The 22,769-nt window shown below is 41.4% G+C and overlaps 1 protein-coding gene and 1 long non-coding RNA gene across 3 annotated transcripts in view; one reads left to right on the forward strand and one right to left on the reverse strand.

Moving 5' to 3' along the window:
• Nucleotides 1–7,523: 7,523 nt before the first annotated feature.
• The window catches only part of ITGA4 (integrin subunit alpha 4), a 38,901-nt gene continuing 23,655 nt past the window's right edge, over nt 7,524–22,769 (forward strand). The window contains exons 1-11 of one of the 2 annotated variants that reach the window (XM_035331483.1): nt 7,524–7,898; nt 7,962–8,524; nt 8,612–8,733; nt 15,524–15,630; nt 15,726–15,855; nt 17,231–17,298; nt 17,957–18,086; nt 20,787–20,872; nt 21,196–21,255; nt 21,347–21,484; nt 21,966–22,077. In XM_035331483.1, the coding sequence (XP_035187374.1) occupies nt 8,334–8,524; nt 8,612–8,733; nt 15,524–15,630; nt 15,726–15,855; nt 17,231–17,298; nt 17,957–18,086; nt 20,787–20,872; nt 21,196–21,255; nt 21,347–21,484; nt 21,966–22,077 (1,144 nt within the window). In that variant the 5' untranslated portion in view covers nt 7,524–7,898; nt 7,962–8,333. Of the gene's footprint in view, nt 7,899–7,961; nt 8,525–8,611; nt 8,734–8,832; nt 9,157–15,523; nt 15,631–15,725; nt 15,856–17,230; nt 17,299–17,956; nt 18,087–20,786; nt 20,873–21,195; nt 21,256–21,346; nt 21,485–21,965; nt 22,078–22,769 lie in introns of those variants that run through there. The other variant, XM_035331484.1, reaches the window with a different exon arrangement.
• LOC118169813 lies at nt 18,833–21,494 on the reverse strand. The gene is made up of 2 exons (XR_004752288.1): nt 21,359–21,494; nt 18,833–19,976 (listed from the first exon to the last, which is right to left on the reverse strand). It is a non-coding gene; the product is annotated as an uncharacterized LOC118169813 (long non-coding RNA).

Here is a 22,769-nt window from a genome sequence, read left to right on the forward strand (position 1 = left end):
CACAGAGGTAGTACATGAAGATGCTCTTTGTTTGAATTTGAGATAGGAAAGTTTCAAAAGCTCAGCAGTTCCTCTGGGATGGGAAAAGAGGTTACTGCCCAGCTCTACTCAAAAGTAATTATTTATGGTTGGCCCTGACTTTGCAACTTAACAGTCTTAGAAAAAATGTTAAGGAAGAAAGTTGATATACAATTCATTTATCACACACACACATATATATAATGATTATTTTCCAATATTATATATCTTATCACTGTAAATCAGAATGTAGTCGGTCCCACCTGATTCTGGTTATAGTGATCTATTATTTGATTATTCTGTTTATATATAAAAATATAATAATATATACTTTTATATAGCTATACAATAGTATATTATAAAATATACAAATATATTATATATTATTATACAATATGTATATTTTATTTTGATTATGATTATCTATTATAATGATCTATTCTCCTATGAAGAAAGGCTGAGAGAGTTGGGGATGTTCAGCCTGGAGAAGAGACGGCTCTGGGGAGACCTCATTGCAGCTTTTCAATATTTAAAGGGGGCATATAAAAAAGATGGAGAGCAAATTTCTGCTCGAACAGATAATGATAAGAAAAGGGGGAATGGTTTTAAAATGAAAGAGTGGAGATTTAGATTAGATATTGGCAGGAAATTTCTTCACTCAGAGGATGAGAAACACTGGAACAGGTTTTCCAGAGAGGTTGTGGATGCCCCATCTGGAGGTGGTCAAAGCCGGGATGGACAAGGCCCTGGGCAACCTGATCTGGAGGGTGGCATCCCTGCCTACGGCAGGAGGATTGGAACTGGATGATTTTTAAGGTCCCTTCCAACCCCTGTTGTTCTATGATTCTATGATTCCATGATTATTTGCTTCTTGTAGTCAGGATGGCATGGACATTATCTGTATTACACCATTATAAGCTTAAATATTGGAGAGATCTTTTAGAAAACTTGTCTTATACTTCACCAACACAACTTTTCATGGAAAAACTTCTTTAAAATATTCCCTGAAAAAGCATCATATGAGCATGAAAACACTATTTGTCAATTAAGTGAAAAGTGTCTTTAACTGATTCTAAATGAAATTCTCTAGAGAGAACAAAAGGAAGATGATAAAAATTAAGACCCTTTCTAATATTAAATTTTTTTTGGTACCTCAGACATCTGTGCTTAGTTATGCTTGTCAGTGGACAATATATTCTATATTTGCAAGCTCACATATAACATACTGCAGAGGGAAGATGAAGTTTCTTGACGAGAATCTTAGGGGTAAGTGTAACAGTATATTTGCCTTCTATAATTTCTCAAGTGACAGCATATGAATAATTGATTTTTTGGTCCAATGCAATTGCTAAAAAAAAAATAAAAATATTAAATATAGAAAAACAAGATATATTTCTGGTCTGACCAAAACCCTAACTTTTCCTAGTTTCAGTGAATTATAAAGGTTTAGAAAATTTCAACTTGAAATACATATGTTTAAATACTTTGACAATTTCAAACTGAAACTATCAAACTTTTCTAGTTTGGAAGAGGAAATAAAATGTTAATCATTTTTATTTCTAATTGAGATTTGATCTGGTGACACTACTCCATGGGCAGAGGCAGGTTCACATGAAATAGGAGAGCAACGAGAGACACAGCTGGAAGCAGGCATATTCGTGAAGATTTTTAGGAATGTGTGCTTCCCTTAGTATTTGCAACACAGTGAAAAAACTCATGTGACCAGTTATCCAAGTTCAGCCCATACATGGGACTTAATTTAAACCAAATGCCTTCCAAGTTAGGGAATTGAAAAGGGAGTAGTACAGGTTACACAAAAGAAAGCTAATGACAGACTTTCAGAATGAGTATGTTCTTCCTACAGCATTTTTCTCTCTTACCAGCAGTGGGATGCATTACACAAAAGCAATGTTGACAGAATGATTAAAGACACAAAACATCATTGCTTTTCTCAAATTGAACAGCTTAGGGGAAGACAAGATTTTTTATTTTTTATTCAGTGACCTCCTTTCATACCCCTTCAAAACGCAATGAAGTTACAGATGAAAATCTCTGCAATACTATCTTGATACTCCTCTCCTGATGTAGACCCAAAGGTTTCTCAGTGCTTGTTTCCTCTATAAGAACTCATTAAATTAGGATATATACATCTGGAAAAATGAAATCATCTCCATATTTTCTGATGAAAGATGCTCACATGTTGGCAGAAATTTCCTACTGGAGGTTTCTTAGTTCTCTCCCCAACACTCACAGCCAAAAAATATGCAGGATCTTTGGCTGATAGGGTGCTGATTGTGTGAAGTCTTATCTGCTGATTTCCTATGGTTCAGGCTTCAAAACCCAAAACAGCTACTCCGTGGAACAACTTTCAAGTTGCCAAAGAGTTCTCCAAAAAATCATTCTAGTGTTAAGAAGGCAGTTCATTGTAAGGAAATGGAATTTTTCATTATATATGTGAAAAAAAATAATAATAATTCAAACAGCTGTACATCAGTACTTTTGTATCTAAACAGCTCTAAATTCATACATGCTAAAAGAGTATTGAAAATGGAAATTTCTGTAGGCTGCAATGTCTCCTCTCTCCTCCCCAGCTGACCACCATGACCATCTAATCCTAAAGGCTAGGTAAAAGATCCATTTGAAAACTAGCTATCCATTTGAAACTGGATTCAGATCAGTATCTTTTTAAACAGGTCACAAAACCTAACTGTCAGGCAGTAATAGTCTTGTCTTGAATAGTTACCAGGATGTAAAATTCCCCACATAATCCTGGGCAACTTAACAGACCTCCTAGACATCTCCTGTAACATAAATTCTTTGTTAAGATGGGTATTTGGCCGCCATGGACAGTACAAATGTAACTGTGAAGTTCAAAACTAGCAATGTGTTAAAACTAGATTTCAAAAGTTAAAACTAGATGTCAAAACTAGAAACGGCCTCAAGTCATGCCAGGAGAGGTTTAAATTTGTATTAGAAAGAATTTCTTCACGGAGAGGGTGGTCAAACATTGGAACAGGCTGCCCAGGGAAGTGGTGGAATCCCCATCCCTGAAGGGATTCCAGAGATTTGTTGATGTAAGGGACATGGTATAATGATGGGACTTAGTAAGCCAGGTTGATGGTTGGACTTGATTATGATAAGAGTCTTTTCCAGCCTGGATAATTCTATGATTCTGTGACCATTTCCTGGCAGCTTAAATTTTACTGGAGACTTGGTGGGACTAAAGAAAATCATGGTATTCATATGAACTGAGTTCCTTCTTTTGGCTGATGCTGAAGCTATCCAGCTAGTTCAATTATGGAAAATTTTCCATGTTTTAACACATAGATATATTTTTCCTACATTACTAAATTAGCTATTAATGTGCCATCAGGAACTGTTGTGTCATTTGTTAGGCACAGAAACTACCATGTGTCCTCGTATTTCAGTAGGAGAGACAACTATACCACAGGTATAAATATTAAATATATTTAAGCTTTAGAAACTACTCTGTCAAAAAAGCTCTACATTTTTAATACATGATGCAATTGGGTATTAAGTCAGATAGTAAACTTTTGAAGAAGAAAAAGATGAAAGAAATGTAAAACAGCACCAGAAAAACTGTAAAAGTAGGATCATGGGACTTGTAGCCCAATCTGTAATTTATTATATTAATTGACATGAGGGTCCTGAGCTATGCCAGTGAAACACAAGTCTTTGTAATAGGTTTTTAATAAGTTCTGTTGCAAAGCCAAGCCAAAATACCACATTCATAGACTGATGGAGGAAAGAGAAGAAATACCAGTGACTAATGCTATGTTACATAATACCTTCTGGAGAGGCACAAGCAGCTGAGACATGTTGGTAATTAGACAGTTAACATCATGGAGATTTGTCACAAGCGCTGCCTCTAACATATGATTTCTTATATGCTGCTATTTATGCATATTCTTATCAAAAAGACTTTCTTTTTACAGATTTAGGCATTAATGCCTTATTGTACTTTAGTCTACTATGCCTTTAGCTGTCTGTATCACTATTTTGAGCCTGTTAATAGATTATTATAGTCACAGTATAGCACTGATAGTCATAGTACCATGTGAGGACAAGGCTTGCAAGACAGAGAAATTACATTTTGTAGACCTCGTACACCTGGAAAAAGCTGATAGGATTTCAGTAATTGAGGACTTCTTCAGGACTGGAATGGAATTTCAGAATTAAATTCATGAGGAAAACTACAGAGCTTAATGAGCATGAAATCATCAGGGAGAAAGATAGCTGGTACCTGTGGATTAGAAGAGCTCTTACTGTAGAGGAGAGAGAAAACGCATTATATGTTGAAAGTCAGGCTAATTATTTACAGTCTGTGGAACCTGGGGGGCTGGGGAATGAAGAGGTTCTAAGATTACATAATACACATATTTTCCATTAAATATTGTATTTTTTATTGTCCAGTTGGATTATGAACGTAATTCCCAAATGTGTTTTCCAAAGGTACACCAGAGGTCTCCTTGGTATTCGGGGTTAAAAGCCGAGAAGCAGAGTGCCAGAAGTTGTTGCCAAGGTTATATGACTGCTTCTGGTTGCGCTTGCATTCTTCTCACTCTGCCTTGACAAACTTCTCCAGAAACATCCAGTGTTCACAATTGCATTTGGAATATTAAATCTTGAAGAACCATATATGATCCTATTTAGAAACTTATGGTTACTGTATTCACGTGATGTTGTATGTTGACATTTATGGCATCAGTAAATCAGGTTTATTCTAATATAACTTCTTTTAAGCTGGACACCTCAGGGCACAGACAGAAGAGTGTTTGGGCCAAGATACTTGAGCTCCAGCAGGAGGCCAGTGCTGGGGAAGTGGACTTCTATTTCCATTTTAAAGTACATATGTAGCCTTTAACCTTTCAGATTCTTGTCACTTCCTTCTTAAGGCTGTAGTCTTAAAAAGCTCTTGCAGCTGCAGCACTGGCCGAAACTACCCTACTAATACAACTGACCCAATTGGCCAGCCACACAATACACGCACTGATCAGATCTGTGGGGGTGGCTGGGTTATTTTTAACCCAGATCACTTCTCTCATCAGGTTCACTGCTCAGTCACATAACAGTACCAGTGTAACAGAGACAGCAGTATGATTCAAGCATGAGCAGTGAGAGATGAGGACAATCAGATGAAGTGCATGCATCTGCCATAAAACATGCTTGCCAAGCTCTGGCCTAATATACTTTATCACGTAACAAGCCATCCCAACAGCTTCTTTGAAATTGCCTTAGATGGTGAACCAACATCAAGCAGAAAAGCAAGTCACCATGATATTGGGCTTTAGTGTTATTAACTCACAGAGAACTATGGGAGATAGGTTGTTCAGATAGCATAGTGGCAAGATTATTTTGGGAAGGATTTATTTTCATTATTTCAGGATAGTTTCAGCATCCATATTTGTGAAGTAAATATAAACGTGTATTTTCTTTGTAAATACCAATACTTGGCTTCCAGTGTTAGTTGCACCTTTCCTGCAAGTTTTCTGAATCCTTGAAATTCAAATTCTCTCTCTGTTACATCATTTTGTTAGTTTTGCATTGAGGTTTTATTCTCTGCCTGGCCTTGCACCTGACTGATACTGAAAACCTCAAGTATTTCTCAAAATACTGGTTTCTCATAGTCCAGGAGATTTACCTTCCACAGACTTCCTTGATGCTTGGTGGATCCTGAATGCATCTACTCTAACGCAGTCTAGGAAAAAATAGACATCTCTTCCTGACAAGCAAGGTACAGTACATTTCTCATCTGCACCAAGAACACAGCTGTTTATGTTCTAACAGCTGAATCCCATGGCTTAAGGATCCACCTCTTCTTGTCAGCTAGCAACTGTGCTGCCAGTTCCATGCCCTCTTTCTCTTTCGCAGCCAAGGGACCACTAGACTGGAGGTTCTACAAAGTCACTGTAACTTTCAGCTGCACATCTCTCTTTCCCTAATCTCTCTCAGCCACACTAGTCTCAAGAGACTAACTTGTCTCTGGGTACCACAAACAGCTTGTGTACATTTATCCCTTTCCTATGACACCTGTTGGTAAGCCACAATACCTAGTGTGAGGAACAAGTCATATATTCACGGGTTAGGGTGAGGTTCCCTCAAATGTTTAGAAACACAGCTGCAAAGAGATTGCTTGGTTGCATTCATATGTTTTCTGCATCAGCTATAGTCAAAATGATAGACATAAAATTGGTCATGAGAGTGAGCAGAAGGGACAGAAATTCCTAGACCATAAAATTGCCTGGGTGAAGGAGGCTGAGAAATTGCTCTTCCCCTCTCTGGCATTCGAGGGATAGAGCTTTGTGTCCTTTTTTGTGAACAAGAAACAAACCCAAGAACTGTAACGATTTCTTGGAGAAATGCCTGGAAGTCCCCAAAACTAGGCTAAGTGGTCAGGGTAGTGGTGAAACGGTGGTTCAATTAAACCACAATTTACTTTTCAGATTTGAATCATGCTTGTTCTGCTGCTTTCAGAATGACAGTGGAAACCTGCCTGGTAGAAATGCAGATTCACAGCTGCTGTTGATTGTCATAACCCCTTTGATGTCAGTAGTTGGAAGGAAGATGAAGAGCTGCTGAGGGGCTGTTTAGCTCCTTTACATGAAACAGTCACTGCTCCACACCCATGCTATCCAGGGAAGCCCTCTGATGATTCTAGAGATGAGTACTTTAAAAAAAAAAAAAAAAAAGACGTGGTGCTGACTGACTGACTGCCTGTCAGGCCTTGCAATGCGCTAATCCCATTGCAGGCGTTACGCACCTGAATGCGCTTAGAAGGACGCAGTGTATCACTCAGCATCCCACTCTGGTAGTTGCTCTGCATTTACCAGAAGTGTCCACACTTTCATTAACTGACTGGAAATGAGAGGGGGTTTTTATTACAAGAAGCTTAAAATGCCATGTTCCAAATTTCCATTTGGGGCTGGTACTCACCATTATTTCTAATGCGTGTAATATTCAGCAGTTGAAATGATAGTGGATGTCTCCCAGCTACAGTAAATAGTCTTTGCAACTCGACTTTCCTCTTTGAAGAACTGCTTACACTCTTGTTCCTGTAACTGAAAATACCATTGTGCGTAGCTGTGCTACGGTAGTACTGCAGCAGTGGGGAAGCCCTGGTATTCAAGGGACTTCAGCGAGGCAAGGTTTGTCCGTGGAAGTCACAGCCTTGATTTCAACACACACCCAGCCCAATGTGAGCTAAATCGAGACTCAGTGACTGACTTCTGGAAACACACAGAGTGAAGCTCCTCACTAAGATCAAGGGAGCCTTTACAGGGCCTGCTAAGCATCAGCTCTCCTGCACGATGCTCAAGTTTTGCTTCACTCCCGTGCAGTCCAGCGTACCGGATGGTAACTTTACCAGCTACTCAACTGGAATGCGAAACTGAACAGGAACGTGAGATATCATTTTTAAACGTGAAAAAAGTGCCAGGGGTTGTTCTGATTCCATCCTGTGGGGAAGGAAGTCATCGGCTGGGAGTGGTCCTGTGCAACACGGGAGGGATGGGGCTCAGGACTGTTCTCGGCCGTTAGGACGCTGGTTTTGGGGCTCAGGTACCTCAGGTACCTCCATACAGAGAGGGGGGCCCAGGAGTACCCCCCAGTGCAACAGCCGAGGGGCAGGAAGGCTAGCAGCACGGATACGGGGACTTTTTCAACTTCAAAAAGGAAGGCACAAATCTGACCACACAGTTTCCCTCCCTGAGGACAGACCTCGGCTTGGCTGGGTTTCCACGCCGGGACTCGGGGCAGACGCACTCAGGGAGCGGGAAATCCAACGCGCCAGGGCGGGGAAGCCAGCCAGGACATTTTGTGAACAGCCTCCCTCCTTCCCCCAGACCCCCAACCCGAACACCGGCCCGGCTCCTCCGGGCCGCCCCCCGGGCAGGTGTGACCGGGGCCGAGGGGGCCTCCCCCGGGGACGGGGGGCTCCCGGGGGCCGCGGGCTGGGGGGAGGCCCGGGGGCCGTGCCCCGTCCTGCAGCACCCCCTGTGCGCGGGCGGGGCGGGGAGAAACCCGACCTCCGCCGCCTGAGGAGGGAGAGGGGCTGCCGCGGCGCAGGAGGAGGCGGCGGCACGGCCGAGCGGTCCCCCCCCTCCGCCGGGACACCCCTCACGGCTGCGGGGACTGAGGGAGGCCGCCCGGCCCGGCTCGGCTCGGCTGGGAGCAGGGCGCGGGCTGCCCGGTGCCGGGGCAGGGCAGGGCAGGGCAGGGCGGGGGCGGTGCTGCCCCTCGCCGAGCGGAGCGGAGCGGGGAGGCGGGCGGCCGGGTGCCTGCGGCCGGCCGGAGCCATGCGGAGCTGCGGGAGGGCTGCGGGCTGGGCCGCCCCGCTGCTGCTGCCGCTGCTGCTGCTGCTGGGGCAGCGCCTGCCGACGGCGCGGCCCTACAACCTGGACACCGAGCACCCGCTGCTCTTCCGCGGGAGCAGCGGCACCTTCTTCGGGTACTCGGTGCTGCTGCACCGCCACGGCGAGGAGCGATGGTGAGTCTCGGCAGGGGCTGCCGGGGGGGGGGGGGGAACGGAGCCACCCCCCTCGCGGCCCCTCACGGCCCCGTCTGTGCCCCGCAGGCTGGTGGCGGGCGCCCCGCGGGCCAGCTGGCCGGCCAACAGCTCGGTGGACAGCCCCGGGGCCATTTTCCGGTGCCGGATCGGGAGCAACCCCCTTGGGCAGTGCGAGCAGCTCCAGCTGGGTGAGTGAGGGATGGAGGGAGGGAGTGGGCGGCGGGCGGGTTGTCGGTCTGTCTGTCCCACCGCAGCCGCTCTGAGAGCGACCTGCGACCACCTCGGGACCAAGGGAAGCCCGGTGCGGCTGCCACGTCGGGCCGGGCCGTAGGGAGGTCCCGCACCTCCCAGAGCCTCGCTGGGGCGTCGGTGCCTCCCCTCGCGGCTCTGCGTTAAGCGGCCGCAGCTGGCAGAGGGGGCCGGGGCTGGCACCATGTGCCCGGGCCGTCCCTGCACGAAGCCGCCCCGTGGGGGCTCGGGTGGGCGCAGCCCGCTGGGTCTATCCGCTTTTGGGGCACCAAAACTCGTGACCCAGGCAGTTTTTCCAGCTCCAACTCCTCTCTGCTGCCACAGTCCCGCGCCCAGAAGGTGTAACTGGATGCGTTTTTCTGGTACTTGTTCAAAATGAGCACGCTTTGTGGTGGGTTACCATGAATATGCCTGAATTGCTTTGGGGTCTTGCATATGGTACCTTCACTCTACCTCTACACTGCATCTTAAAAGTTTCCTGAACTTTCTCTCCCACTGTGACAAAAACTGTCCAAGCCGTTAAAACCATGAACTCGCCGCCCAGTGAGGATAAGAAGCGCGGGAAAGAGTTTTGAAAATATTTGAGACCAGTGAAGTGATAACATACCATGAACTGATGTGCTTTGAGGACAGAATGCAGGATTCTGTTACAAAAAAGTTACAACAGTAATTTCTCTAGAAAATTAGAATTGACAAGTTCTATTTTTTTTTTTCCTACAGACAGAATTAAGAGTTATATTTTGTAACTAAACTACAGAAAAGTAAGATACAGGCAGTTGCTCGTGGAAACTGCAATTAAAGTTATTCCAACCCAAGCACTTTTCTTTTTCCTGAGTTTCCTTTTTCATTCCAACATCAGATCTATTGAAAACTGATACATAAGAAAGAGCTTTTTTCTCCAATTGCTTGTTTAAGAGGCTTGAAAAAGCCAAAGAGGTAACTAAAGAGGTAAAAGAGCATATGCTAAAAAAGGCATTAAGGCCCTACTGGATTGGAGGCTAAAACAGCCCCTCACTAGATGTAGGTACTAAGGTTTTAACTTCTTTGAAAGCTACAATACCTCTGCAGTACTCGATTTATTCACTTAGCCAGTGGAGAGACAAAAGCTCTAACAAAGGAAATTGGTAGGCTTTTCTTCAGTAGCTTAGGGGTTTCTAAATGAAATGGTGCAACAGGTGAATGAAAATGTTTATGTGGTACCAAGGGCTTAGTTTAACACCACTTCCCTCCCCGGATTTAGAGGCTGTAGGTTGCACAACAATGTTTACTCTCTTGTCCTGCACTTCTGAAAACAGTGATACCACAAGATATTTCTTCAAAATGTTTGCTTTCCTTAGTGATAGGTGGCATCTTTGTAACGCTAAGGTACTTCAAAAGTATTTCTGAAGTTGCATAGGTACTTCAAAGAAGAGTTCCACTGTAAAACAAGAAGTGAGGTCAATAAAGAAGCCAAACCATGCTGTGGTGCATGGGATGTAAATGAAGTAGGTTAGTATCTGAGCTTCGTTAAGTCTCTGTCATCCTGCTGAGTGGTCACAGAAATACACAAGGGAATTTGCAATTGCAAAGCTGAACTTAATTATCTCCTGTCTAACTCATTCAGGCTGTCAGCAACTTTGGGACATAATGGTTTTATCAACACCGTGTCTTTCTGTCAGTGACCTCCTTGTTCTTTCTTCTGCTTGGATTCTTGCCAAGTTTGGATTCTGAGCTCATAGAAAAGGATAATTTTCTATGAAAAATGTGCAGGGATATATTGCACTGCTGGGACAGGGGACAGGCAAACTGAGAAATAGCCATTTTTATCTTTCTCTTAAATACCTGGATTCACATTTCTTTCAGTAAAAGAATCTTTGAGGTAATAAGTTTCTGATCCTGAGTCATAAAAATGTAGAGGTAATAACAGGCAACAGAAGTGTTTTTTTTGTTTGTTTGTTTGTTTGTTTGTTTTTTCTGAATGTCAGAACTCTGTAATAAACAGATTGGAAGTATTTAGACATAAACATGTTAAAACACTTTGTTGCCATTTTTCACTAAAGTAGCTTTGGAACTGGCTTAACTCATTAATGAAGGATTCATGCACAATTAAGAAGCCTCTGATCACACAAAACTGCTGTTGTGTTTTCTATGTCACACGTTCCTATCTGGTTGCTCAATAGAGAAAGACTTGCTTGGAACAATCTTATGCTACAGTCATCCCAGCATCCAAAAATAACTCATCCAGGCATACTTTAGAGAATTTTAATGTAGTTCAGAGTGTCACAGGGATGTGGGCTGGTTTAAGAACCAAGGGGAGCTATGAGATATACTAGTAAATCTTTGTCTTCACAGACCCTCATTGAAACTTCTAAAACTCTCTGTGATGGTTGAACAGTACTTCTGTCAGAGGTCTCACATATTCAAGTCTACTGATTTATTCATAATTGGAGTATTTTTCAGTGATGGTTTATGTTAGATGCAGAGGCTTGTAATCCATCTGTAGGCACAAATACAACACAGAATGCTTCAGGTATGTTATTAGAACACCAACATGAGTCTGCTAGCTTGTGTTTCAATTTCAAGACCTTGTCCAGGTCAGTTTGGGGTTACATTACTGCAGGGGTACTTGCACAATGTTCTTCAGATGTTTTGACCTGTTACATTTTGGACTTGCAAAATGTTACAGAAATTCTTCAAGAAAATTGCTCTCATTTGTAACTGAGAGTGATTAATTGGACATCAAACTAGTTACAAAAATTGCTATTGAGTGTAAAAAAAAAAAAAAAAAAGTTTCAACTACAAATACATACAGTAAACACAGTGCATGTTTTTTTAAATCAGGCCAGCAAGATCTGCCCACAGTATCAGCCTTCCACCCTTCCTTGAAGTCCCAGCTGCAATTAACCTATGAACAAATTGCCCTCTAGCTCCCCCAGCTGAATTGTTACAATGGAAAAGTGAGCAGTTAATGGCTTTCCCCAAAAGGCAGACCTGTGTTTCATCAGTCTTGATTTCAGTGAGTTTTGCCTTTGATACTTTGGCTTTTTGAACTCACTCACATCGATTATACCCAGCGAGTGATCCACTTGGAAATGTCCTTGCTGTGGAAGGAGGACAGGACCTTCTGGGCCTTGGTCTGTTACGGAGTAATGGAAACAGCTCTCATGTAGCTGGTGTGTTTTGGGGGAAGCGGTTCTGGGGGCACTGGAAGGATAACACTTAGCAAATCACTGAAAAGAGAGAAGATTGCCCTGAGCAAATGAAGAGTCTGGTAAGGCCCTGACACCTAGGAGCAGGACATCAGGAGTCCTGTTGTCCTTGCAGTAGACTTTGTAGTTCAATCAGCATTAAAGGAGTTCTGGGAGGATAAAAAGGATTTGGGAGGCTGTTGGGCATGGAAGGCACTGGAGCAAGTTATATAAAACTGGTTTCTCAGATGACATTGCAGACATCTGTATTAGAGTCCTCGAGGCCAGAGCTAGAAGTGGCTTTTCAAGTTCTGACCTTATTTGTATGCGATTCTGCTGTTTCTGTGGATGCGTGCAGCAGGGATTATAGCAGAAGTGTATCTTCCAGCTGTGTAATGTACACAGACTGGGCAATTACTTATCTCTCAGTGACTTTATGACAACGCGTGCTCCTTTTCCCTGAGGCAATCAAGCTGCCGTGTCCTCCTGAGCTTCTGCAGTGCTGCTCTGTTACTTGTGCAGAATGCAGCATTTTCTCCTATCATTAGATAAAGTCTTTGCAATGTCCTACACGGAGTAGGGGCTCCTCACCATGTCCAGGACGCCAGGCTCACCCGTCTCTTGCCCACAAAGGCCTAGCATTTTCAAGGTGTTTGAATACTTGCCAGGCAGAGGAAGAGAAGAGACATAAGGCACCAGGTCAGTGGCAGGCCAAAGGGAACCTGCATCAAGAACATGTGGTGGAGCCCAGGGAAACAGGCAACCCAATGAGCAAGGGTGAATGGTGGTGCTTTTTCCTGTTACAGGCCTCTGAAATACATAGAGGAATGAAGTGCTGAGACAAGCAAAACTTCCTTCTGTCTTTGCTGTTGGCTGGTTTTGCTTGATTTTCTGACAGAAAGGGTCAGAAACCCTCTTGAGATCTAAACTTACAGCACTGGTCTGCCCTGCTTTTTCATTTCTTACAAACTCAGACACGCTATAAAACAAGTCCCAAGTAAGTCCTTGTCATAAGAGGACAGAAAGCATTGCTGGAAAGGGAGTTGCCAGAAGGGGCTTTTCTGATTTAAGAGTGTATTAATTCCTGCATGTGGGAATGTAATGGAATTTTGTTTTCTGAGGAGACTTCAATTAGATTAACATGCTCTGTAATTCATGCAAACCATGGAAGTCACCTCCCTTAGGAAGTGAGGTATTCTACATGACAGAATACCAATATTAAATTCCCAAACTAAATTTGAAAATTGTCTCAAAATTGCTGCAGGATGGGAGGGTGGAGATGTTTTCAGTATATGGAAATTCATGTCCCCGACGTTAGCAGTGTGGGAGAATTCAGAAGCTTATCACTCAAACCTCCTAACTGACAGCCTGCAGAAAAATCAACTTCTTTTTAGTAGATGCTTAAAGTAAGACATTTTACTTCATGCTTTACTTCATGCTTTGAGTAAGAGCCCACGTGTTAATTAGCATTGTTCAGGTGACCTACAGAAATTCATTAAAGTCCAGTAACGTAAGTTCTTTTGGCCCAAAGACAATTGAATGTGATGTCATTGTGAGTGCTGAGCTTGGCTCCTATTTACAGGGACTTCACATACGTACACCCTTAATGTTGTGGGGAAAGGCACACGGGGGAGGAGGAAGTAGAGAGGAGATGAAGAAGGGTTGGGTGCCTCTTCATCCCGTGAAGGGTGGTGTTTTAGGAAGAAGGTAGCGAGCACAGTTGTGTTGGTCAGTGTGCATCGTCCTCGCTGCAGTGCGGTGAGGGATTCCTGACTGCACTGCTCTGGTCTTTCCACCAAAACAGGGAGAAAAAACAGTATTTGGAAAAAGAAGTAGAGAGGTAGCATGGAAGAAGAAAAACTTGCAGCATTTTCTTCACACAGTTTTCCAATGCTAGGTCTGTCATGAAACAGTAGGGAACAAGCTCAGAGAGAAGGATGACTGTTGGCTTTTATTCCTGCAGATGCTTCTCCCCTGAATGTATTGTTTTACTTATTTACTTATTTATTTATTTTACTGTGATAAAGAATTGTCTTGATACCATGAATGTTTTTTATTATTATTATAATTAAACAAACAAGCAAACAAACAAAAACACTCTGTGACATCCTAGGTACAAAATCATTTAAAACAGTGTTGGTTTTGAGAATGTGTACAGCAAAGCCCACAGTCATTCACCTGGTCACTGAATAGACGAGATAGATGCTTTGTTCTGTTTCCATACTCAATCAATATTGGCAGTTGTGTATCTTCCAAAAGAAATTCAACAAATCCACCAGATTAGGACTGCATTTATTTAAACTGTCAAATGTGGTGGACAGTAATAAATTTCAGCTCTGGTGGCAGCACAGTTTTGGGGACGGAGGTGTTTGTTTTTTTTTCCCCCTCTCAATGTCACCTGTAGCATTGGTCCTCTGATCTGCATTGGCGCCCTCTTCTGGGCAACTGCAACAAAAACTTCAAAAGTTACGGTTCATCACGAACTGTATCGAGTCTCGGAAAATCTTAAAAGTTGTACAGAACAACTTGTTCAAATGACATTATGTGTTTCCTTATTTTATAAGCAGGTTTTTTTTTTTCATAAGCTGTGTCATGGGGATGCATTAAAAAAATGGTTCAGTGTGTTAATGTTTATTCTCCTGAGCATGTAGTAGGTACTCCTAAGAATGAAAAGCTTTCTTTATATAGCATAAAATACTTTTACATGTGTAGCTTTTTCTTACCGTAGATAGTCCTGCTACGTTCTAGGAGGAGGCAAATATTTGCTAGCTTGGCAGTACTGTGATCTTTTGGGGGAGTTTGAAGAAATTTTACTATGTTCTCCAAGGTTTTAAAAGTTAACTCTCCTTTAGTAGTTTCATATATATATATATATATATATTTTTTCTTAAGAGAACCTACTTAAAAATACTAAAGAAAGAGCTACTGCTAAATAAATGCAGCAGTGCAAGGAGTACGCAGGGCAAGTAGACACAGTGATTTTATATCCCCTGTAGAGACTGCAGTGGTATTACAGCACTTTACTTGATAGCCATTTGTGGCAGAGATAATTTTTAAGATCTGCTACCAATGGATACATAGTTTAGAAAGAATTTGAAGAAATGTTTGTGTTAGGCTAGTTTTTTGGTGGTACTCGGGGGTACTACTTCTGTTTATGAGAAACCTTTAGGCTGAAGAACTCTTGTGAAAACAACCCTAGGATAGTCTCATTGTTACTTAATGTATGTCTCATAGTGATATAACCTATGAGAGATGCTACTTCAGAGAAAAAAAATCATCAGATTGAGTGTAATGTCACTTTCTGTCTTAGTTTCAATAATGATGGAGAAGCCAGCCCTCACTGCCTGTCCTGTCCTGTTCAGAACCAGCACGCTCCCTTTGGCTTCATCCATCCCTACCTTTGTTCAAGCACGTGAAAAGTTTATGCAGCCTATGTGAGACAGAGATGGGGTCAGGTCCACCAAACTGGGACTGCCGGAGTCTCCCCGTAGAGCTCTCCTGTTAGCCACCACATGGCCTTGCAGCTCATCCTCTGTTCAGCACGTTGGTCTTTGTGTCATAGGCAACCCCAACGGAGAGCGCTGTGGGAAGACCTGTCTGGAAGAGCGCGATAATCAGTGGCTGGGCGTCAGCTTATCGAGGCAGCCAAAAGAGAACGGATCTATTGTCGTATGTATTAACCGTTGGAGCTGCGAGTCCGTTTGTCAAAGCGCCTTCGTAATTCTTACGCTTGTGTGTCAAACGTCGTGTTTTTTTATCCATAGGCTTGTGGACACAGATGGAAAAATATCTTTTACATAAAAAATGAACACAAACTGCCGTATGGTATTTGTTTTGCTGTCTCTTCTGATTTTCGAACTGAACTGAGCAGAAGAATATGCCCATGCTATATAGGTAAGCAGAATGCTTGGGTCCGTTCTAGGGAAGGATAAGATGCAAAATTCAGTGGTGCTGAGCTGTGAAAAGCCTGTGTTGCTCTGGGCAGGATTTCTGCAGCTGAAGGCTTGAAGACAGAGTGCTGATGTTACAAACCCAACCTGTGATATAACTTTGATAGCAAGATGTTTATCACTTCTAAGAAAAATTGCTTTCAACAGGCAAAACAAATAGCTTAAATCAAGCATCAGAATACTTGCTCCTTTGACTGGATCGCTTTGGGAACACTTCCCAAAAATGGGCCATTGGAGAACCTCCTGTGTCCCTGTGCTCTGTCATTTGTGTGCTCTGCTCAGCAGAGTGCCTCTCAGGGGATAGCAGTAACCCCTGCAAGGCATGCTGCCATCCCCTCCTTAGCCTTTGGCACAGGGCTGCTGTGGTTCCTCAGCACGGCACCATGTCCTGCCACTGTGCATCCCTGTTCCTAAATCTCCTCCTGCCAAGGCTACTGCCATGGCACGAGACCTTCAGCAGTCCTTCTTCAGAGGACCGCAGGAGCAAAGTAACCAATCTTTCAAACAAGACCATCCCTGCCTTCCATCCAGGAGAACGGTCTTGTGACCCTGTCCCTTGCCAAAGCAAGGGAGAGCTGACAATCTGCCCTCTTTGTGCAGTCCAGTAGAGTAATGCCATCAGACATCCCGCTGGGGGCTTTGTGGACTGCTCGGTGTGTTGGAAAATCATGCTTTTCTCTTCAGCAATGTTCAAGTGCACAAATCTAGGGATGAGATGAAGGGAATCCTGATGGAGGCAGTTAGCAAGGAAAAGCAGGAAAACAGAGCTGGGCGTGTTGGATAAAAACAGCTGCTGAGGATAATAGGTGCCAGTGTTTCTAAGATACCAATGTTACAAGCCCTTCAAAGCCCTGAAGGAGCGCTGGGGCAACTTCCATCAAGATACGTAAGCCTGTCAACCAGATTGCCTGCATTATACACAGAGTGGAAGAGAGGAGTTGATTTTATCCATCTGTGCTGCTCAATTCATACTATTTCACTTGGTGTATTGCTTACATAGAATCATTTAAAAGGAAAACTATCATCATTCACAAGATTTCAAAGGCAGCTGTGATCAAGTGATACATAGTGCTTTACATTTGTTACAATAGGGTATTGAAGCTAAACGCTGTACCAGGGAAAACAGTGTTTTTACTTTTATTACAGAACTGAAAACTGTTTGTTGTTGTTGTTGATGTTGTTTGTTTTTGTTTGGTTGGTTTGTTGGTTGGTTTTTGTTGGTTTTGGTTAAACTTGTCTTAGCTTCTCTTAAAGAGTTGGTAATAAATTCTGAAACTGCATGCTTCTCATCCTCTTTAATATTTCTTGCCCATGCCCAGATCATGTGCGAAAGTTTGGAGAAAACCATGGGTCATGCCAGGCTGGAATATCTAGTTTTTACATTGGGGTGTGTATTGAAGATACCAAACTTCTCACAGATGTATGTAAATATACATATATGTTAAAGTTGTATGCGAACACAAACATTAGCACTGTCTTTGTTGTTGTTGAAGAAATCGGACTCATCTCGTTTCCTTTTAACGGAATCTTGATAATACTTGCATGACAATTCCCAAACTAACCAAGAATACTTTTACATTCAATATTACTTTTAATCTGGAATTAAATTTCAAAATTACCTTTCATGGGTAAAGAGCATGCATATAACAGAGTATGAAGTTTTATTGTTCTCTTTAATCTATTTCATCTGACAGTGATGCTAAGGCTTACCATTTTGCTTTGCAGAGTAATATTCTGTATTTAATCAATGTTGTATTCTAAGTTTATGATTTCTAAAAAAAAAAAAAATCATTTTGAGATGAAACTACAGTTTGATGCTCTTTTTCAAAATGTTTCCAGATCAATGTTTTTCAATAAGCATATTTTTGAAAGTCTAAAAATGTTGTCTGTGATCTGGTGGTAATCCCTGAGCACTGAGCTATATACATCTCCAGTAGCATTTCATTGAGTTCACAGAAGATCTCAAGAGAAGCATTTGACTTGTTTTGCTATCTTCATGAATATTTAAATGTGAATAACATAGCTATGTTTTATTTTTCTTTTAGGACTTAATTATAATGGGAGCCCCTGGATCATTTTATTGGACTGGTTCTGTTTTTGTATACAATACAACTGCAAATACAATCCATGCTTATACAGATTCAAATAACCAAGTGAAATTTGGCAGTTATCTAGGTACTTCAAACATTTAATACTTTATAGATATGTAAATCAAAGACTTAGCTGAATAGTTGATCCTGAAGTCAGTGCTCAGTATTTCTCAGCATTTGCTATGTTAATCCCAGGAGTGACGTTTCTAAAGACATGCTCTGATTTTTGTTAAATAATATTATTTAATCGTAAGGCTTCCTCTGTTATTTTCACATGGAAGCTTTTCAAACATTGTTTCTGTTTTTAGCATCTCTGCACTGATTTTCCACCATTTCTTGATATAGAAGAGGGAGGGATGCTTCTGATTAGCAGCAGTTTGCACTTGGCTCTTAAGTCTGAAATACTTAAATATTTTTATAGCAAAAGATGTGCTTTCACGTGTAACAGAAATGTGAATATTTTATTACAGTGAAGGCTGAAAGGAAACAAGACCTGGTTATATTTTCAATAAGGGGGAAGTATGCTGTGATCTTAAGAGACTGATTTGCCTCCAATAATAATTTCTTTTTATTCCTGCTGTATCTTGGTGTGGATACATGGGAATGCAAACCTCACCTGCAAACAGCTACAATGAAGGACACACAGCTTCTATACACGTTCCTTTAACCCAGTAGTTAGCTGGATTTAGTGCCAGAATTTGTAGGGATGTGTGCCAGAACCACCAACAACATCAGTTTTCACACTACACGCTAAGACTATCTGTCCTTCTTGAACTGTTAAGGAAGGCTGCTTTTGCCTGCGGCCTTTGTTATTTTTTTGCATTTTCCCACTCATAGATCTAGTTCATGTAGATAAACATTTCCTTTTTTTTTTTACTCTTTTGGCAATAGGAAGCAGGGATAAATTATGAAATAAATATTAGGAAATATAAAATGTCTAACACTTTAGAAGTCAGTGCTGAGCCTTGCAAAGGCTGCAGTTGGGCTCCGAGGAAAACTCAAGCAAAAGATGCTGGGTGTAAAAGGTGATTATATACCCAGATCAATAAAGTTAATCAGTAATGTTTCTAACCTTTCATAAGACAAATTAAAAAATTTAGAGGGTGCCTTCCACTAACATTTAGTAGCAAAATATTGCACCTGCCTGGGAAAAAGCTCATCCAGATTTCTGCTCCTGCAAGTATAAGGGTGAGAATCTCTGTAATGAATGAAACAAGTCTTTGACAGACAAAAGCCAGATATAGGCAAGCGGGTAAAAGCTTGTATAAGAACTATGCTGGGGAGCGAGTGGGGAGAGAATTAGGTAAGTTGGTTTTTCAAATCAGCTGGGCCTGATGAAAGGGTAATCTGAGATACTTAACAAACTCCTGTAAAGAAATCACAAAATAATTGATAGTTTCTTTTAGGAATCTGAGAAAACTGAGAAGTCAATATAATATCTATCATTAAAAAGGGAGGCAATGAAAAGCCAGAGGATTTTAAGGTAGTAAGCCAGTCTTTAGTAATGGAGAAGAGGAGATAATATTGGGGTTGGAAATAAAATTTTGTTTGATTATACCTTTAAATTTAAAGGGTCAATTACGTGATTTCCCCTCCTCCCCCCACCATTTGAATGCCACAATAGAAATCTGGGTGCTCTGATAACTATAGTTTCTCTTGGTGACTTTATTTTTTAAGAAGTTAATTACAATGATCAATATTTACACTTCAGTAAAACCAAAATAACTATAAAATAATGATCAGAGGAGGTAAATGAAGGTTCATCTACTCAAGCTTAATTTTTTTGTTGAGTACGTAAAAACGAAGTGTTGACCTTTGAATGATAAATTGTCTTGTTCACGTATTTTAGCTTAAAATATGAAAATAAAATGCTGGCTTTAAGAGAGCTTGAATTCTAGACAGCTGTCTTCACAGATGAAGGATTTAAGGCCCGTTCTTATCTGATCTGATCTGATTTTTCCATTTTCTCTGTGTGCTGTGAAAAACAACAGAAATTCAGTAAATGCAAGAGTAGCAGAATATGTTAACTGTCTTCTCTGTTTCAAATTAGCCCTAACACATTTTGGAAAGAGTAACAATGACTGGTGTAGCTACAGATTAAGGCGTCAGCCTTCAGTTTGCAATTCTGTGGCTGGACGACTGAACCAAAATATGGTCCCGGTTTTCAAGAGCTGTCTCCACACAGACAAATACTTTGTTATGTGGATCCAGTTACAAAAGCTGATGCAATGTTTTCTTATTACATAATCAGACACATTCATATGTGAATAAAGACAATAAGCTGTGTGTGTATATATACATATACACATGTGCATATATATATGTGCACACGTGTAAGTACCCCCACATTTCCTTTCTTCGCAGTCCGGTTATAAAAATAGCTGAGTGAGAATTGAATCAAGTGCTTCCCTATTGCACTGGATGGACATGTGATAGGTTTTATTTGTATTGCAGTATGAATAATCACTGAACGATTGTAGAATATGAATTAACAAAAGATGTTTGCAATTTATTTTGCAGACTTTTAAAGAATAGCAGATAATTGAGATCCTGGGAAGAAATAAGTGTTTCTGACACTTGTTTCTGCTTGCTGGAACTTACTGTTTGTATTGACCTTTTGCTTATATTTAAAAACGTTCCTTTCTGTTTTCATTGCTAACTTGCATGAGTTCTGAATGTCAGACTTGCAATAATTTGTGGTGTTGACAGCTTTTATACGTCATGTTCCTATTTTTTTACTTTGTATGGTATTGACAGTATTGAATAGTGCATTTGTAATTCACAGGATACTCTGTTGGAGCTGGACATTTTCTGACATCAGACAGTACAGAAGTAATTGGAGGGGCTCCCCAGCAGGAGCAGACTGGTAAAGTAAGAGATTGTTTATAGTATTGGTTTGTTCAACATTCTTCCACATCCCCACACGTTTTTTCTATTTAAATTAGCATAATAAAGGCAAGTGTCAGGTAATGTGATTTCTTGCAGGGAGAAAAGTCGAAGGAAGGAAGGAGGGAAGATAGTCTAGATAACACTGCTGTAAACTACAGTGTTAAAGAAATGAGATGGGAAAAGCAAGTAGTGGAACTTTGTGATACTGTGTGTTGCATAGCTGATCCTGTGCTGTAGAGAAAGCACAGGACTGCATTTCATATTACTGTTGGCTGAAAGAAGCTTTTGTTTTCTTTTCATTTTAGGCATACATTTTTAGCATTGAGAAGGACCTAAATATTCTATTTGAACTAAGGGGTAAAAAAGTAAGTCTTTAATGCTACTTTTCTGCACCTTACAACTTCTAGCATGTCTTCCCCGAAGTCTGAAATAACAGGATTTCTTGTTTGCACACAGCTTGGTTCTTACTTTGGAGCTGCAGTTTGTGCTGTGGACCTGAATGCAGACGGCCTCTCAGACTTGTTAGTTGGTGCTCCAATGCTAAGTACCATCAGAGAAGAAGGAAGAGTTTATGTCTATATCAATTCAGGTTCTGTAAGTATTTTCTCTAAAAAAAAAAAAAATCATAATAACACAGTTATTATAGTGTATCAAGCTAAAAGAAGAGATTTCTTCTCTCATACAGTATTTCAGAATATAGCAAAAACAACTTTAGAACCACAGTGACAATCTCAGCAGGACTGTGTAGCACAGCTGCAAAGGGTAGCTCAATGAACCTCAACACTCACAGGTTTCTCAGAGCAGTAAGCCCTTGTACTCTGATATAAGCCTGCTGCTGTTTATAGGTGTTTGCTATGTGAACATGTTGCTGTTCTCATTCTCAAAGAGCAACTTCCTTATTCTTGCTTTCTTACGTTAAATATTGTTATAAATCTTTGATAATGCTGGGTTCTTCACTACAGAGTTGATTAGGATTACACACTAGCATCCAAGACAGTTTTAACGTTTTGAGCAGTGTTGCAGGTCACCTGGAAGAGCCTCTGTTAATTTGCCATTGACTCTTGTTTTCCTTCAGGAGGCAAAGATGGTAGAACTGGACATAGAGCTCAGTGGGAGTGACTCATATGCAGCCAGGTTTGGAGAGTCCATAGCCAATCTAGGAGACATTGATAATGATGGTTTTGAAGGTAAATATAAAAATTAAAAACTTGGTTTTAATTCTTGTTGCGATGTGGACTGTCACTATAAACAGGAGGATTATGGAAGGCTGAAAGGACTTTGAATTGCTGACTTGACCTTTCTTTTCTAGGCCACTGATTTGAAATACAGCCGGTTAACAGTCATTGATGTGTAATACCAACAGATTAGCTTTTGTTGCTTTAGTAAAGGTGATAATTTATTCTCCAACTTTGGGTACTAGTAGAATCACTAATCCAGGATCAGGCCCAGCATTTTTATCCATTTTGTCATGGCTTCACACAAATAGGAAACAGTCAGTATTCCTGTTTGGAAATGCAGCACGTACTCCCCTCCAGCAGAGGTGCAAGCACAAAAAGGCTGTGTAGGGTCAAGATAAAAATACAATAGGCATTGTCTACTGTTCAGAAATTCATACATGGTTTCAGTTTTTCCATCAAAAATTGGACTGTATGCAGAGAGCTATCATCCTGTGTGCAAAAACTGACAGCTTTTACAGAGCTGTCTTTGCCAATTCCACGTCTTCATGTTTCTGAATAACCCTTTATATTTTCGGTTATCATCCAGGGCTCTCCTTTCACTCTTCACTTTGTCTTGTGTTCTTGATCCCGCTCTGGAACCTGCAAAGCTTGTAACAATCATTCTCTTCTCATCTGGTCTCCTTTTCAATAAAGGAGTCCCT

Source organism: Oxyura jamaicensis, chromosome 7 (genome assembly GCF_011077185.1).
Source record: "Oxyura jamaicensis isolate SHBP4307 breed ruddy duck chromosome 7, BPBGC_Ojam_1.0, whole genome shotgun sequence".
NCBI lineage: Eukaryota > Metazoa > Chordata > Aves > Anseriformes > Anatidae > Oxyura > Oxyura jamaicensis.